Source organism: Ictalurus punctatus, chromosome 3, assembly GCF_001660625.3.
Source record: "Ictalurus punctatus breed USDA103 chromosome 3, Coco_2.0, whole genome shotgun sequence".
In the NCBI taxonomy this organism is placed as follows: Eukaryota; Metazoa; Chordata; class Actinopteri; order Siluriformes; family Ictaluridae; genus Ictalurus; species Ictalurus punctatus.
This window is the reverse complement of record NC_030418.2, coordinates 26,486,121-26,502,765: the sequence shown is the minus strand read 5'-3', so window position 1 is coordinate 26,502,765 and position 16,645 is coordinate 26,486,121. Positions and strand designations below refer to the sequence as shown.

The following is a 16,645-nucleotide window of genomic DNA, read 5'->3' as shown; positions in this document are numbered from 1 at the left end:
TTTTTTATTTTTGTTTGTTTTGTTTTAAAGTAGTCATTGCTTTGCCAGTGTGTGTGGAAAATGAATTAACTTTTTTGATCTTTTATATTTCAACTACAAATACTGTCATTAGTCATGTGACTGTATCTGTTTTTGGTAGAACTTATTTTGATATATATTTAATATGAGAGAGAGAGAGATCTGTCTATCTCTCTATCTATATCTATATATCTCTGTGAATTATATCCTCTTTGAATGCTTCACACAGCTCTATCTTATGTTGAATGATTGCTTTTAGGACACATTAGGTATCCAGCACAGGACTGTGGACATTTGAACAAATTGCCTTAGTCACTTTGAGCCCGTTTACATTAGTCAGCATTTGAAGTTGTATACATTGGCAAATAAATACCTGAAGTTTATTGTTGACTGATTTTGGAACAGAAAATCTTTATTTTTTATAGAAGTTTTAGGGAATCAGGTGGGAATCTGTCCTCCTCTGTGCAATGCAGGATAGTGAGATTTTGATATTAAGCTTGATGTGAATTACAGGGTCCTAGTACTAAGGCCACAAAAAAGAAAGATGAATGGTACTGATTGTATAGAAAATATACCGGATGTTGTGTATGAGAACACCGTCAGTGAAAGTTTCATTATGAATGTTTGCATAAGACATAAGGTTTAGGTGGCATGCAACAAGGAAGTGCAGCTCTCCGTAGCATCTGGGTGAGATTATTACATGCAGTGATCAAAGCAGGGCTCATGTACCATATCAGGTAGACTTGGTGGGTGAGAGGAACCACGGCATCAGTAACATATCCGTATTAAATATGATCGGAACATCCATCCATTTTCTGTACTGCTTATCCTACACAGGGTCGCAGGGGAGCCTGGAGCCTATCCCAGGGAACGTGGGGCACAAGGCGGGAGACACAGTGGATGGGGTGCCAACTGATCGCAGGGCATGATAGGAACATACAATACTTAATAAAGAATGATGATTGTGCTAGTGTGGACTCGGGCACATCTGTTTGACAGCCTAACTAAAAAGGCAGAAGGTAATACAGGCTTAAGGGCATCCTGAGACTGCACAACATGCACTCTTGCATCGCACTATGGCTTTATAGTCGACAGAATTCTGAATCACTAACTGTAGGCATTTTTTTTAAACCATGGTCCATGTGGCTCTGTCTTTGCTGAGGTGTGTTGCTGTTTTCTGAAAGCTGTGAGTGCATGTTGTCTATAACTTTTAATCTCAGCTTTAAATTGGGTTCCTCAGAGTCTACTTTTCTAATGTGCAGGTTCATGTAGTTTTGACACTTGGATGAAAATGTCATGGAAAAATGAGTGTCCCAAGTATAAACTGGTCCTGCAGGAATTCTGCCTTTGTTTTGTGATGTCAAATGTTAGTTCAGTGGCTAAGCGTAGATGATTAAGCCTGCCTAACATACTTTTTCATCTGCTCTTGTAATTGTGATGATTACAACTCTTGAACTCTCAATAGCTTTTCTGTAACACTGGTTATTATATTAATCAGCCTTTGAGTTTTTCTGATTTGCACTTTTTTGCCTGTTTGGCAGTATCATATTATGCTGCTTACATTCAGGGACAAAGGCTGCATTAAACTTGGCATTAATGGCTATGTGCACCAGCCTCGCTCGGCTAATCTTGGATGAAGGAAAGACTGCTTCCTGTGATACAGTACACATTAGCCACTTTCAATGTGCTGAACCTTAGTACTTTCTTTTTGTGCTCAGATTTGCACTAATCCAATATATGATTTGTTTTTGTATTTTATTTTTTCACTCTTGCTTACTTGGGAGGAGACAGTGTCTCAATTTTAATGGCAGTATTTTTTTTTTTAGAATACTTATGACTGATGGCTCTTGTGGCACAGATTCAGCAGAAATTACTGGGCAGGACCAGGACATGCTGAATGTCTGCCATGTAATTAAAGCTGTGTCGATAGTATTGACGAGTCCCTGGTTAATTGCTGATGGACATCTTTATGTTTGCCTGCTGTGTTTGGCCATAATCTCACTTTGAGATTTTTTTTTTTGTCCCCCCCCCCCCCCTTTTTTTCTTTACACCAATGAACTGAAAAGCAGGACATCCAGCACCCCCTTACCCCCCCCCCCCCCCCTTACTAATTCACACAGACTTCTATTACTATGATTACTGTGGAGTCAGACTGATTACTATAACATGACATATTAGTCATCAGTTGCTCTATTATGTGATGCCATGCTTTTCTCACCAATTAATTAATCAGCAACAAAAATGTTAAATATAAAATCTAAGTATAAATTTATAGTCTTTATGTCAGAACTGTAACAAACTTTTTCGCTGAAGGGAAGTCTGGGGTATTTACTTTTTTCTGAGCCCCACCCAAGTCCAGACCTTCCCTGATTTTTCTCTTTTTTTTTTTTTCTGAAGAGCGGAGGGAGTGAGTCATCATGTCGACTGTTTCTCTGCCTACTTTGCCCATAATCATACCTCATTCACTTTACTTGTTTTTAACAACTGTTTTAGATCTTCTTTTTTTTTAAAAAAACAATAAATATACTGCCTAAAAATACTTTTCAACCTATATTTTGGTTTTATTTAGTGATCTGTTTTCATTGCAGAATGTAGATCGTAAAGACTTTGTTTGGAATGTGTTGAGAATTCAGTCTTTTTTCCTGTATGACTAATCACATAACCACAGAGACAGTGTGCTTGTAAGGATCGGATTGGAATTGCAAGACATCGCCCTTTGTTTCCAGGATGACCGTTTCTTGTTTGTTACTTTTTAAATGAGCTGATTGGTTTATGGAATGCTGAGAAATAAAGCAAGAATTTCAAGTCTGTTGGTACATTTTCATTTCCAGGATTTAGAAGACACTCTCTTTTCCAGAGCTTTGTAGTCTCCTTCAAAAACATCCGCCCACTAATACAAATACGTCAGGGTTTTAGAAGTTAAAACTTTGCTAGACAACAAGAAAGTCAGTGGATTTTTAAAATGAGTGCTCATTTAAGTGCTTGGTGTAGACTGTAAATATACAATGTGCAAAGAAGTCCATCACTTATTCATAGTTTTTGCATCTGCATTTACTTGCAGGTATCCGTTACAGCACAGAAGTGTCTGTTGACGAAGTGAAAGCTTTGGCTTCCTTGATGACATACAAATGTGCTGTTGTTGGTGAGTGGTTTTCTGTCTATCTGTATAAAAATCATTTGTATGTAGAAATATTTCTAATAAACTATCCTGTCCACAGATGTACCTTTTGGAGGAGCGAAAGCTGGGCTGAAGATCAACACCAAGAATTATTCTGTGAGTAATCCAGCGAGTTCCTAATGCATAGAATTAAAGGCTAAAGCAGCTGTTTGCCATTTTAGAGCCCCTTGCTGCATGCATTTCCCTTTTCCTCCAAGCCGACCCCTCCCCCTTAAGTGGAAAAAACCAAAGTTGAGAAGCTCTGTTCCAAATGGAGTTGGAGCTCATTTCTGAGCTGGAAATTAAGAAACTAACAATGCCCTGAAGTTAAGAGAGGAATGCATGCTGTCATTCTATAGTGAAACCAGAAATTACAAAAGTCATCTGTTCAAAAAACCTGAATTAGAAAGTGCTGATCCTGGAGACTCCTTCAATGTTCAATAATTATTTCCCAACAGAAATCATCATATCACTGTTTTCAAGGTTTTCTTAGATTACAACACAGTTTTAATGTTTACTATTGTCTGCTGTACCTACATAAACTTTTACTATAGAAACAATAACGTATTAGAAAGACCGCATAAATATAGACCTGTGATTTGTCTTGCACCTGGCACTCTTGTCAGAGCTGCTGTTCTAGATAATTAATCAACACTTTTAAGAGCAGTCAGCTCTAGAATTAAACAATGCTGTGTAGGTGCTTGGCGAAATATCGATATAATATTGATATTGTGATAAATGATTACACGATACACTTTTCTGAGATATCGTTGGTATGTTGTTGTTTTTTTTACGTTTTTAAGAATTACAAATTAAGTGGTAGTGAATGGATGCCTTTGATTTGAGGTGATGTTTTTTATTTGAATCTTCTTTGCCTTTGTAGGCATTAGAGAAAGATATCATCAATCTCAGTTTAACATTTAAAAAAAAAATTGACTATTGTTTTGCAAAGAGTTTGTTAGCTAAACTATATATCGTGATGCGCATCATGTCCTCAAGTATCATGATATGATATTTTTGTCATATTGCCCAGCCCTAGTGCTGTGGTACAATACTGAGGCTCCCACCCTAACACACTGGTGTGTTCCTTTTGTCCTGCAAATTTTATTGCTATGCTTTGTATTTTAAAGAATCTTTCTATAAATTGCTTCCAGGTGAACACTGTTGCACATTTTCTTTTTGCTTTGTTCTCGCAGGACAATGAGCTGGAGAAAATAACAAGACGGTTCACCATTGAGCTGGCTAAGAAGGGGTTTATTGGTGAGAACTTGATCATGATGTTTTTGCCTATGAGTTGAGTCTCGCTCACTCTTTCTTTCTTTCTTTCTTTCTTTCTTTGGACTCGTCCACACTGGGAAATGACCATGTCTAATTTATTTCCCCCATTACCTCAACAGTCAGAGGAATGGTCTTAAAATAACTCCATACATTAGCCTGATAACTGCTGCCTGAAACTACAGCTTGAATGTGGTGAGAAACTATTTACAGGTGTATTTTAAGAGATTCTGCACTTTTTGGTGAGGTTTTTGGTCCAAATCCCAAGTTTACATAATTCCTAGACAGAAACTGACATAAGGGGTTGCCGAGTGTGTGCCATATATGGAACCACGGATAACATATTACATATGCATTAACATTAACAAAAGCATTAATATAAACCTGTAATTTGAAATGCAGCCAGCACTATCGTCTGTATGTGTCCAATAGTTGGTATACCACTGTCCAGTTTGGGGCCATTTAAAACACAAAAAAAACAGTTCTGCTTCTGTCTCAGGGCCCGGCATTGATGTCCCTGCTCCCGACATGAGCACTGGCGAGAGGGAAATGTCTTGGATTGCTGACACGTACGCCAACACCATGGGTCACCATGTGAGTTAACAGTCCTGCTAAATAAATTGTAAGATAAGGTAAGAGGGTTATTCTGTTAGCTTAGCTGATAATGGGTCTCAAATCAGCTGCACAATCATTAAGGGTCATAGGTTAACAGTAGCACATAAACGGTAGCATTTTCTCACCCTTACAGTAGATTGAGTTATTTTATGTCCATTGTGTCCCCAATGTGAACTTTTTTCCTCTATTGCAATGCTTACCAGTGCCATATTTATTTAAAATACTTTTTTCACTACTGCTGCATTGTCCCACTAATTTACAGCAGTGACAATCTTTGCAGCTTGAACTCTGAATTCTGGTATTAGCGTAGTGGAGAAAGTACAATAAAAACTGCACCCCCCCCCCCCCCCCCCCCCCATGCTTTTTAGCTAGACCGAGTAGGAACTTTGAGAGAATTCCAGATAACATCCGTGTAAATATAAAGTATAGAAATTTTAAAGACGATTGAGTATTTGGGAAATTGGATTGCAGTAGTCGCTTCCTTTAGACATGAATGAACATGTTCCCTTGTAATGTAGAATACACCATAGGGTTTAAAGCCACACACAGACCTGCCAACCTGTCAAAGTCTTGATGCATGCCTACCTTGTACCCTGAGGGATGTTGGGACCAGTTGAGCAGTGTCGAAGAGAGTGAGCTGCAGTGCAGGGTGTGATGAGTGCTTTGAGGTCAAGCATCAGTGTTTTAAATCTGATGTGGGCAGCTACAGAAAGACAGTGGAGGGAACATAGCAATGGGGTAATGTGGTCACACAAGTCACACAGCTGCATTCTGGATCAGTTGCAAAGGTCAAATGGCACTCGGAGGCAGACCTGCCAGGAACGAGTTGCAGTAGTCCAGTCTCAAAATGACAAGGGACTGTGGCTTGTGTGGATAGAAATGGAGGAATCCTTCTGATGTTGTAAAGGAGAAATCGTCATGAGCGTGTCGGTATAGCAATGTGAGAGGAAAGGTACAGTTGAATGTCCATGGTTGCCCCAAGATTGAGTGCCGATAACGTTGTTTTCTCTCCTGCACCAGTCAGCCCAGGCACGTTCAAACAAACCTGTCAAGCCTGTTATGGCAGAAACTGGAATGCACATACATAATATATAAAGGCTTTTGATGTAACTGCCGGACGGTTTGGGGGGAGAAGCTGTTCATCCGTGTTAGTCAAGACGTAGACACTCAAAGTTTACATGCATACTTTCTTACTACTTGCATGTCTGTGCTGTACGCATCATCTTTTTCCTAGAATTGGACGAAACAAGGTGCATGTCAATTTTCTAGTGTCTACCTTTTTCACTCCAAGTGCCTGGTGGTTACTGTAAAACTCTGTGTATATACACACTCCACCCTTTACCTTAGACAAGGGAAAACAGTATATCAGCAATTTAAAAAGAAATTGCTGCAGTGCAGCAATTCCCAGAAAGAAAATCATACTGTAGCAGTGTGTAAATATACCAAGTCAAATTGGACCATATTTGTCATTGCTCAGCAGCTTAGCTAAGTGAGTGTCCACCGAGTGTCCAGTACATAATGTACATCTCTTCCACCCCCTTCTTCACCAGGTGCTCATTTTTATAACCTAGCTCTTATGAGACTGCACTGACATTACTGTGTGTAATGGCACTGTATGCAAGGGAGTGAAGACTCGGGAGGCAGGTTTGAGAGAGTGAGAGAAGTGTAAAAGTGTGGATTCTTTTCTGCTTTCTGTTTGACATTTTGACATTCCTTGAGAGGAATTGGGTTCAGAAGGGAACTCCAATAATTATTCAAATTATGTCTCCACTACAAATATCAATAAATAATTCAAAATATATGTTCACCACAACACTATACGACAGTTTTAATACATATTTACCCATTACTTTAACCTAATTTATGTTTATATATATATATATATATATATATATATATATATATATATATATATATATATATATATATATATATATATAAATTTTTTTTTCTTTTCCTTTTTGTCATGTCTGAGATGCTATTGCTTTTTCTCAAGCTTTTCTCTTTGGTATTCGCCGCAGCTTGCGCCAACATACACTCAACGTCCACTTTATTATGCACATTCATGCAGTTTTCTTATCAGCCAATCATGTGGCAGCAGCACAATGCAGAAATCATGCAGATACAGGTCAAGCGGATCAGTTAATGTTTACATCAAACATCAGAATGAAGAAAAAGTCTCATATCTGTGATTATGGCATGGATGTTGGTACCAGAAGATCTGGTTTGAGTATTTCATGAACTGCTGATCTCCTGGGATTTTTACACACACTAGAATGATGCAAAAAAAAAAAAAAAAAACATTCTGTGGGTAGAAACACCGTGTTGATGATGAGAGAAGTCAGGAAAATGGCCAGATTGGTTCGAGCTGCCAGGAAGGATACAGTAACTCATATAATCACTCTTTACAACTTTGGAGAGCAGAAAAGCATCTCATCATACACAAAACATCAAACCTTGCAGTGGCTTGGAAAGGCACAGGCTCATTGAATCTGGACAAGTGAAGATTAGGGGGGGTGGGTCACCTGGTCTTTTTCGAGTCTTCAACTGTTCAGGTATGGTGAATCTGCTCATTCGCCTCTGATCTCTCATCAACAAAGTGTTTCAGCCCTGCAGACCCTCTACTCATGGAATGTTTCTTGTTATTTTGTGCCATTCTGTATAGAGACGTGTGTGTGTGTGTGTGTGTGTGTGTGTGTGTGTGTGTGTGTGTGTGTGTGTGTGTGTGTGTGTGTGTGTGTGTGTGTGTGTGTGTGTGTGTGTGTGTGTGTGTGTGTGTGTGTGTGTGTGTGTGTGTGTGTGTGTGTGTGTGTGTGTGAGTGAAATTCCCAGAATATCAGCAGTTTCTGAAATACTCAAACCAGCCCATCTGGTACCAACATTGCAAAGTCAGAGCTATCACAGTTTTCTTCATTCTGACGGTTGATGTGAACATTAAATGAAGTTCTTCACCTGTTTGGCTGATTAGATAACTGCATGAATGTGCAAGAACACATGTGTTCCTATTAAAGTGCAGGGTGAGTGTACATATAGTCACTCAATCTGAAATCGCTGATAAATATACACACAGCGTCGCACTTCTCACGTTGTCACATTCCGGGAAATGCTTGGGGAAGTACCCTCTTTCTCGCTCTCTATATCTCGCTTAGCTTCTCTCTTGCTCTCTCAATATGTTTCTACCTCTAGGTTTGAGTATCTTTACTAAAAAAGGCTGCATTGTGCTCTTTTTTGGGGGGGGGGGGGGGGGTAGGAATTAGCAAATAGAAAAACTATGTTTAAATTAGCATCCATGCTAATAGCATGAACACATTAAGGAAATTTGTAACATTTTACTTAATGTCATTTTTTTTCACCAATAATTTGGTTAAAATTAAAAAGTGTCCTCATCAGTCAATCAACATCACAATAATCACTGAAACTAAAGAAAAAGGAATGAGAGAACTTGATTTTCTTCTTCATGAGATCTTCAGGGAGTTTGGATGATGCAACTTCCTCTTGAACATGTGACTCGTGAAATATTCTAAATATTTCATAGTGCTGAACATGTTCGTGTAATAGGATTGAGTGAAAGTTGTGGAATAGTAAAATGCACATTTTTCATAACTTATTATGGAGTCATGGAAAAGGCTGTTTTCTAAGTGCTATAGAGATTTTATTCATGTTTGTTATTTATCTGAAAAATATGCAATTGGTTGTAGTGAAGGACATTTTACCTGTGTCTTTTGCTTCACATACATATTTGTAAATGTACTATTAGTGGAACAGAAATGGCACAACAGTCGTAGAATCACCCTCCTGCAAATACCTGTAGAGTAGTATGGCTCCTGCACTCAGCTTGTGGTCTGGGGGTTAAGCCTGTCTTTGTTTTGTGTTGGCACTGCCACATAGCACAGGAAGTGAAAAATCATTAAATGAGTATCAAAACTACACAAATGTTTCTAAAAAAACAATTGTGACTAGCATGTGATTATGATTCAGAGCATTTGCACTGTTCAACAGCCTTTTTTGTGGCTAAGATGCAAGACTGCTTTGGGTTATGTGGAGTTTTATCTGATTTACAGTTGTATGTGTTTTGCAAATGCCTTACTATCACAGCAAAGCTTTGTATTCTGACTTTTGTGACACACTTATTGTTCTTTTATTAAATTATTTTTTTTCTTGATTCGATAATCATCCAGGACATCAATGCCCATGCGTGCGTGACGGGGAAGCCCATTAGCCAGGGCGGCATCCATGGGCGAATTTCAGCCACCGGGCGAGGAGTTTTCCATGGCATCGAGAACTTTGTCAATGAATCTTCCTACATGAGTCAGCTAGGGTTGACTCCTGGTGTTGGAGACAAGACCTTCATTATTCAGGTATGAGGCTGCGTGGCATGCACTCGCAGTTCTTTCCTCATCACTACACTCTACTACCAATACTACACTACAAACAACAAATTAAATCCCATCCAAAACAAGTTGAGGATGCATTTGTCTCAGTTAAAAAGCAGAGGTGTAAGTAGTGTATTCATAAATCTAATCAAAGTTTGCATTTAATGCCACTCCACACATTGATAGTTCTGGGGGGTTTTTTTGGCTAGGATGTTTGTTTGATCTCATTATTGCTTCCTGCTTTACAGCATACCTTGGTCCCTGGTAGGTTTTTATTTATTTGTTTATTATTTTAAAAGAATGTGGTCTCTCTCATGTCATAAAATCATCTTGTTTATCATGATGGAGATTAAGATTGTTTGTCCACAAGGTGGCATTATTGAACTATGTTGATGTCTGTAATGCTTATTTTCCTTGGACAGAGTTTCACAGGCAGGGAGAATGTTTTTTCCAAACGTTCGAGGACAAAAAGTAGTACACATTATTGATTTTGAGATTAGGTCAATGTAGTCTGATATTATATATGATGCACTTCAGTGTACTTTTTGTTTCTGCTTTAATATATCCGATTCAACATTTCTGATATAATTGAACAGAAGCCATTGTATTAGCGCAGGGAAACAGGAACCTATCTGGACTGTGCTTGTAATGACAATAGATTGGTATTTGTTTGTTAATATGTGTTATGTAAGAGTCTGGTGTACTGTGTGTTTCTGCTTTAGGGTTTTGGTAATGTGGGCCTGCACTCCATGCGTTACCTACACCGCTACGGGGCAAAGTGTATTGGAGTAGCAGAGTGGGATGGAAGCATCTGGAACCCTAATGGCATTGACCCCAAGGAGTTGGAAGACTATAAGCTGGTGAGTCTCAACTGAATCATCTTTCATTTCTTGAGATCATTTACTCGGGCAATAAGTGTGTGTGTGTGTGTGTGTGTGTGTGTGTGTGTGTGTGTGTGTGTGTGTGTGTGTGTCAGTTTTCAGCAGTAAAATATGCTTTTGCATCCGGTCCTCTACTGTACAGATGTCCTGTATAAGTTCAGCAATGTGAGCGTTACCATATCCTCTTTCTGTTATGAACGTTTTCCTGTCTGTCTTCAGGCAAATGGTACAATTGTCGGCTTTCCCAAGGCAACACCCTATGAAGGCAACATCTTGGAGGCCGAATGTGACATTTTGATTCCTGCTGCTAGTGAGAAGCAACTTACAAAGACGAATGCCACCAAGATCAAGGCTAAGGTCAGAGGTCAATTCACACCGCAGCTGTGCTGTTAGTTTAGTGTTGTATAGTGACCAGGGTAAATGTTTTTAAATTCCCATTTTTTATAACATTTAAGTGTTTGTCTTGAATTAATTATAAGGCTACAGTGACTTGAGCAAATGAACTGTATGCATAGTGTAATATAGATAAATAAAATGGCCCCTCCTGTTACAGATCGTTGCTGAGGGAGCCAACGGCCCAACCACCCCTGAAGCTGATAGGATATTCCTTGAAAGGAATATTATGGTGATTCCTGTAAGTCTGTTGTTCATTTAATAATTAATGTTTAGATCATAAGAGTACATTTAATATTCTGTTTTGATTGTGTTGTGCTTAACATTGCTCCTGGAAGATCCGCCCATCATGATCATCTACATTTACTGGTTCAAGTATATTGAGTGAGTTTTATGCTATATACACTCCTAATCTCAGGAGCAGGGTTTGGCAATCATGTTATTACTTTCCTTCCAAGGTCAAGAGTACAATAGTTTAGTCAACACAAATGTTTCCATCTACTCTCAGTCGATTTTGTTATGCTTTCAAGATTTGGCTTGCTCAAATATGGATTTGTGCACACACACACAAATGTGAAAGAATCTCATTGGTTAAGCACTTTGGTGAACTTTATTTCATGGAGAGAAGGTTTAAGAATGAGGATGAATTTGTACATGTTCCAAACATGAGTAGCTGGACCCTTTTTATTTTCATGGATTAAACTATTATGCTCACAGCATTTGGCAGGAAAGTAACATCATATACCATTGTCTTGAATAGGACATGTACCTGAATGCTGGTGGTGTGACTGTCTCCTACTTTGAGTGGCTGAAGAACCTGAACCATGTCAGCTATGGCAGACTGACCTTCAAATATGAGAGAGACTCAAACTACCATCTCCTCAGTAAGTGCAGTACTGTTTAATATTTGTTAACCCTTTCTTATAGGACAAGGATAATCCCACTCTTTTAAGGATAAACACCACTGAATATTTGTTGTGCATCTTTTAATCAAATTGGAATCTGATGTGTGCAATACCTACACAAAAATATACGTGCACATTAAAGGGGTCATGACATGAGAAATCAAAGTGTCCTTGATCTTTTGAAATACAAGATATCCTGCAAGTTTCATAGCTTAATGCGTCCTCTTCAGTACAAAACGAGCATTTATTTAACCAAGCCTCAAAAACTGCTCGTTTGGATGTGGCCAGATTTGTGACCTCGACACCTACTGTTCGATGTTAGCCAATCGTAGCAGTGGGTGGTTACATTGACGTCTTAAAGGTAAAGGGCAAAAAAAAAACAACAATCGTCTCAGTCAGAGGGTCAGAGACCAGGTGCAAATTTTGTATGATTTTAAAAATGACCCCTTTAAAACTGTCCCAAAATTTCAGGAACACTGGCAGACTTACCTTCACTCAAACAGTGGTCACATGCCAGAGCCCTTTCAGAAAAAGTAGGCAGATATGAACTTCCTTAATTTTGGTATTCTCTGCACTGCGATAAAATACGAAGTGTCCCAGTACAGTCATTGACCTGCTCCAAAGAACTTGAAGTACTTTTACTGGTGGTGCTGGGAACAAGCTGCGTGCTGTTTCAAAAGCTCAGTCTTTGTATTTTAGCGTTTCAAATGTCCGGCTCTGTGAAACGGTTTGGTGTTTTTTGAGCAGCTTTAGCTGAAAAGCTTTTTGCTTCAGCTGTTGTTGATATTACCCCCCACCACCCCCACCCCCAAATATTACAGCACACCTCAGAATGTTTTATTCCTCTTGTACCACATTGGCCAACAGGTTTCTGGTATCACTTACATTATGGACGCTATACACAGTCATTCACTCACTTTCTATTGAACTTCTTTAAAATAGTGTAAAGTGCTCAGTCCTGAAGTCTTTGCCCCTGGTGGAAAACTTACTGACTGTCACAACTGGAGACCCCTTCCATAAATACACCATTTCACCATATCTGTGATTTAGTTATTAAAATTAATTTTAAACAAATGCATTAATATAAACCTGATTTGTGTGAATGAGCTTAAAAATGCCCTAGCAAAGGTTGTATTAATTAATCTAATATATAATTTTGTTTTTTTTTTCCTGGTTTGAGTTGGTGAATGAACTGCAGTGATGTTTTAAAGGAAGGACTAACATTTGATTAATACGTTTCTCCGCAGTGTCAGTGCAGGAGAGTCTGGAGAGGAAGTTTGGAAAGCATGGTGGCGCCATTCCCGTGGTCCCAACCTCTGAATTTCAAGAAAGGATTTCTGTGAGTGCACAAACACACTCATTCTGTGTTCTTAATATACAGATTAAAGTGTGGTCAGTATACTGTAGGCTTGTATAAATCAGATAAAGTTCAGATGTTGAATCAGAGCAGGAAAATACTAACCTGTACAGAATGTGAACCAGAGCTTAAGAATCTTAAGGGCTGTAAACCAAACCGGCTCATCATAGTCGATTTTTCTTTGTTTGTCTGTGTGTTAGTTTTTTGAAGAGAACCAAAGGTAGAGAACAATGTTTAATTTTTATTCTTTCATTTTACATATTTTTGGAACTTTACATTTCGTTGAAGCTGATTTGGGAGAAAAAGTTAGCCTATGTTTAAAAAAAAAAAAAAAAGCCTTTTTTTTTTTTTTTTTTTTTAATAAATCTTGATTTTCAAAGACTTCAGTGAGGTTACATGTGGTCTGTTTATGCAGTGCAGTTTGCAGATAGATTATACAAGGGGTGCATTTTTTTTTAAAATCATAATTCTGAACTTAATGTATAGCAGGGACCAAGATCCTTGAATCTTTGTAACTTGTCAGAATTACACTTACTAATTTAGGGATATTGGGTAAGAACATGCTGCTCCTTTAAACAAAGGAAAGTTAACCATAACTGGGAATAAAAAAAATTAAATATAAAAAAAAACAATAGCATGGTCAATCAATTGACATTTTCACTGACATTTGATTTAATTTGATCAGATGTGATTTTAAATTTCATGGCTTTCACATGAAAATCATGATTTCTGGACCCTGTAACACTACAAAAATGTATATGAACTCTGCATAGCTATTGGAGTGCATGGTTACAAGATACATGATCAGGGACTTTAAGTTATTCTAGATGATTGATGCTAATTAATAAAAATGTATGAGCGTGAAAGTAAGTTTGAAATTAGTTATGTAAATGTTAAGGAAAGGGTTAGTCAAAATATCCATTAAAACTGATAAGAGGCAAAGCGAATGTCCAGTTGAGGGGGAAAAAGAAAGGGTTTATACTGAATCTAACTGATATTATATTCATGATATCCAATGATATTAATTGATAAAATGTTTAAAAAATAATGCTGTGTCCGCACTGAGAATTAGCCTACATATGTCTTATGTTTATTTCGGTCAAGCCTACAGGCTTTAAAAGTTTTCCTTCACTGTGGTCTGGTTACAGGGAGCGTCTGAGAAGGACATTGTGCACTCCGGACTGGCCTACACCATGGAGCGCTCTGCCAGGGTTAGTACATTTATTTAATGCAATAATGCTGCATGCTTTCGACATCCTAATTATATTAGTTCCTGGCTATGTATTTCCTTTTAAAGCACATTTTTATGCCATTCCAACTTCAATTGAATGTAAAAAGAAACTGGTGTAAACATTTAGAACTACACATTTTCTGATGGGAACATTTATAAAACAGGGATGTCAAACTCGTTTTAGGTAGTGGGCCACATTTACTCTTAGTCCAAGTGGGCTGAACAAAAAAAATCAGTTTAGTAGACCAATAACACATCAGCAGTTCCACTTAAATGTGTTCAGTGCCTTAAATACTGTAAGTGCTCTGACGTTGACTTTTTGCTGGAATTATACATAGTTGTGATTGCATGAGCGATCACCCCGTTTCTGTGAAGCCCTTAACCCCTTTCTAGCAGAACATTAAAAATCGACTTAGGACATTTTCAATCAGTATAAACAAACAAATAAATTTATTGCCTCAATTCTGTTATAAGATTAGTCGGGACACTGTTGGATTTCTGTGTGTAGAATATTGTGACTGTGTTTAGCTGCCGGTGAGAAGGGCGATGTGAGGGGTGTGAGCCCCCTGCTGGGCAAACAATTCATACCTCTCAACAGTAACATTGGTACAGAGATCAAATGGACAACTAAAGCTTTTTTTGTAAAATTATAACATTTAAACCTAGCCTACTAGGTTTATATATATATATATATATATATATATATATATATATATATATATATATATATATATATATATATATATATATATATATATATATATATATATATATATATATGCTTATGAAAAACTGAAAATTCTTAAAGCCCTGACTGTCTACTTTATATGAGCCATTAACCACTACTGTGGAGTGTGACATTACAAATAAATTGAGAAAAAAATGACATGGAATTATTATTATTATTTTTTTATTTATTTTTTTTTTAATTTTAGCACATTTTTTTAGTTTGTCCTGTCAAGGTTTCTTCATGTTGTCTCCTGAGATTTTTTTCCTCTGGCTTGCTCATTAGGGATAAATTTATATCCTGAATGTATATATTTCTGTGAAACTGCTTTGACAATGTCCATTTTTAAAAGCGCTATACAAATTTTTTTTTAAAAATTGAATTGAATTGAATGTCCCAGAGTTTATTGCTATATTTTGCCTCCTAGTGGAATAATGGAGACTAGTTTTATTTCAAGTCATTCGATTCAACTACGGTTCGCAAGACAATTCTTCTGTATCACACGGATTGTAAATTCATTTGGTGTGCTGAATTAGATCAGACTCATGCCCCAGCCCATGGCATTTATGTTTGACACCCATGCTGTAAAAGCTTAAGATGTTTTTTCACAGTAATTCTGGTGAATATTTCACAAAAAATTGTATTTGCATTTTTTTGTTTGACAGTGGCATGAATGATTTGCCACAGTTGAGTCTGTAATATTCCATGTTGTACTTTTTTATTCCCAGCAAATTATGCGCACGGCCAATAAGTACAACCTGGGGCTTGATCTGCGCACAGCGGCCTACGTAAACGCCATCGAGAAAGTCTTTAAAGTGTACAACGAGGCTGGCCTCACATTCACATAGACACCTGATAGGATCTGTCTGCATGTCTGTCCGTCCATCTATACAGACACACTATATCTTCACTGCCTCCTCCACAGCCAATATTTAATATATCCAGTTTACATTTAACATATTCATGTATACTGTTTGTATGTATATGGCATATGTACCTTATGGCTTTAAGTTTTCTTCCCTTGCAGCTTTTATCCACTCCATAACACCAAAGCTCTGTCAGCATGCTGTCATGTCCAGCTAATCTACACTTGAATATCTTGCTAGAAAATGCCAAAACAGATGGTATTTATACTGTATAATGTATTTATACTGTATAATAATAATCTCTGCTGTGTTCTGTTCAGGGAAGTTTAAATTCCAGCTATTCAACACACAATATGCAAAGACCCATCCAGCCTTAATATCACACAGCAGTCTGTAAAACACAAGTGATCTTGTTTTTTTTTTTTTTATTATTATTACTATTATTTTAAAGGACGTTCTTTCACTTTAAACCAGCTGAAGGCATGCAAAGGTTAATAACGAAGGCAATGCACAGCAAATTATCTCAGGCTTATATATGTTACAAAATTGCACAGATGTGTATTTATCTGTTCTTGCACTTGGCTTATCCTTTTCTTATTAAAAATATATATCATGGTGCTCTTTTGCCTAATATGCCACTGTTTATCACCAAATGCTTCCATGGTGAAAGGTAGGAAGCATGTCTTAATGGTTAACATGTAGAATGTATGCATATGGACCGGTTCGTGTTTGGGAACAAATGACTTATTTTCTTAATCATGTGAGCATTGAATAGGAAGTGAATCTGTTTGGGAGGAGAGTTTATATGGCTTTGTTTAGGATAAAATGTAATAAAATGTATACACCA

General features: G+C 37.6%; 1 protein-coding gene across 1 annotated transcript in view; it reads left to right on the top strand.

Annotated features, from left to right (window-relative positions):
- glud1a (glutamate dehydrogenase 1a) overlaps positions 1-16,645 on the top strand; it is an 18,225-nt gene extending 1,580 nt beyond the window's left edge. Inside the window, exons 2-13 of the mRNA XM_017463581.3 lie at positions 3,080-3,160; positions 3,237-3,292; positions 4,372-4,435; positions 4,950-5,044; positions 9,244-9,423; positions 10,161-10,298; positions 10,539-10,676; positions 10,873-10,953; positions 11,473-11,596; positions 12,865-12,956; positions 14,123-14,185; positions 15,661-16,645. Of these exons, the coding sequence (XP_017319070.1) occupies positions 3,080-3,160; positions 3,237-3,292; positions 4,372-4,435; positions 4,950-5,044; positions 9,244-9,423; positions 10,161-10,298; positions 10,539-10,676; positions 10,873-10,953; positions 11,473-11,596; positions 12,865-12,956; positions 14,123-14,185; positions 15,661-15,780 (1,232 nt within the window). The 3' untranslated portion in view covers positions 15,781-16,645. The remainder of the gene's footprint in view (positions 1-3,079; positions 3,161-3,236; positions 3,293-4,371; positions 4,436-4,949; positions 5,045-9,243; positions 9,424-10,160; positions 10,299-10,538; positions 10,677-10,872; positions 10,954-11,472; positions 11,597-12,864; positions 12,957-14,122; positions 14,186-15,660) is intronic.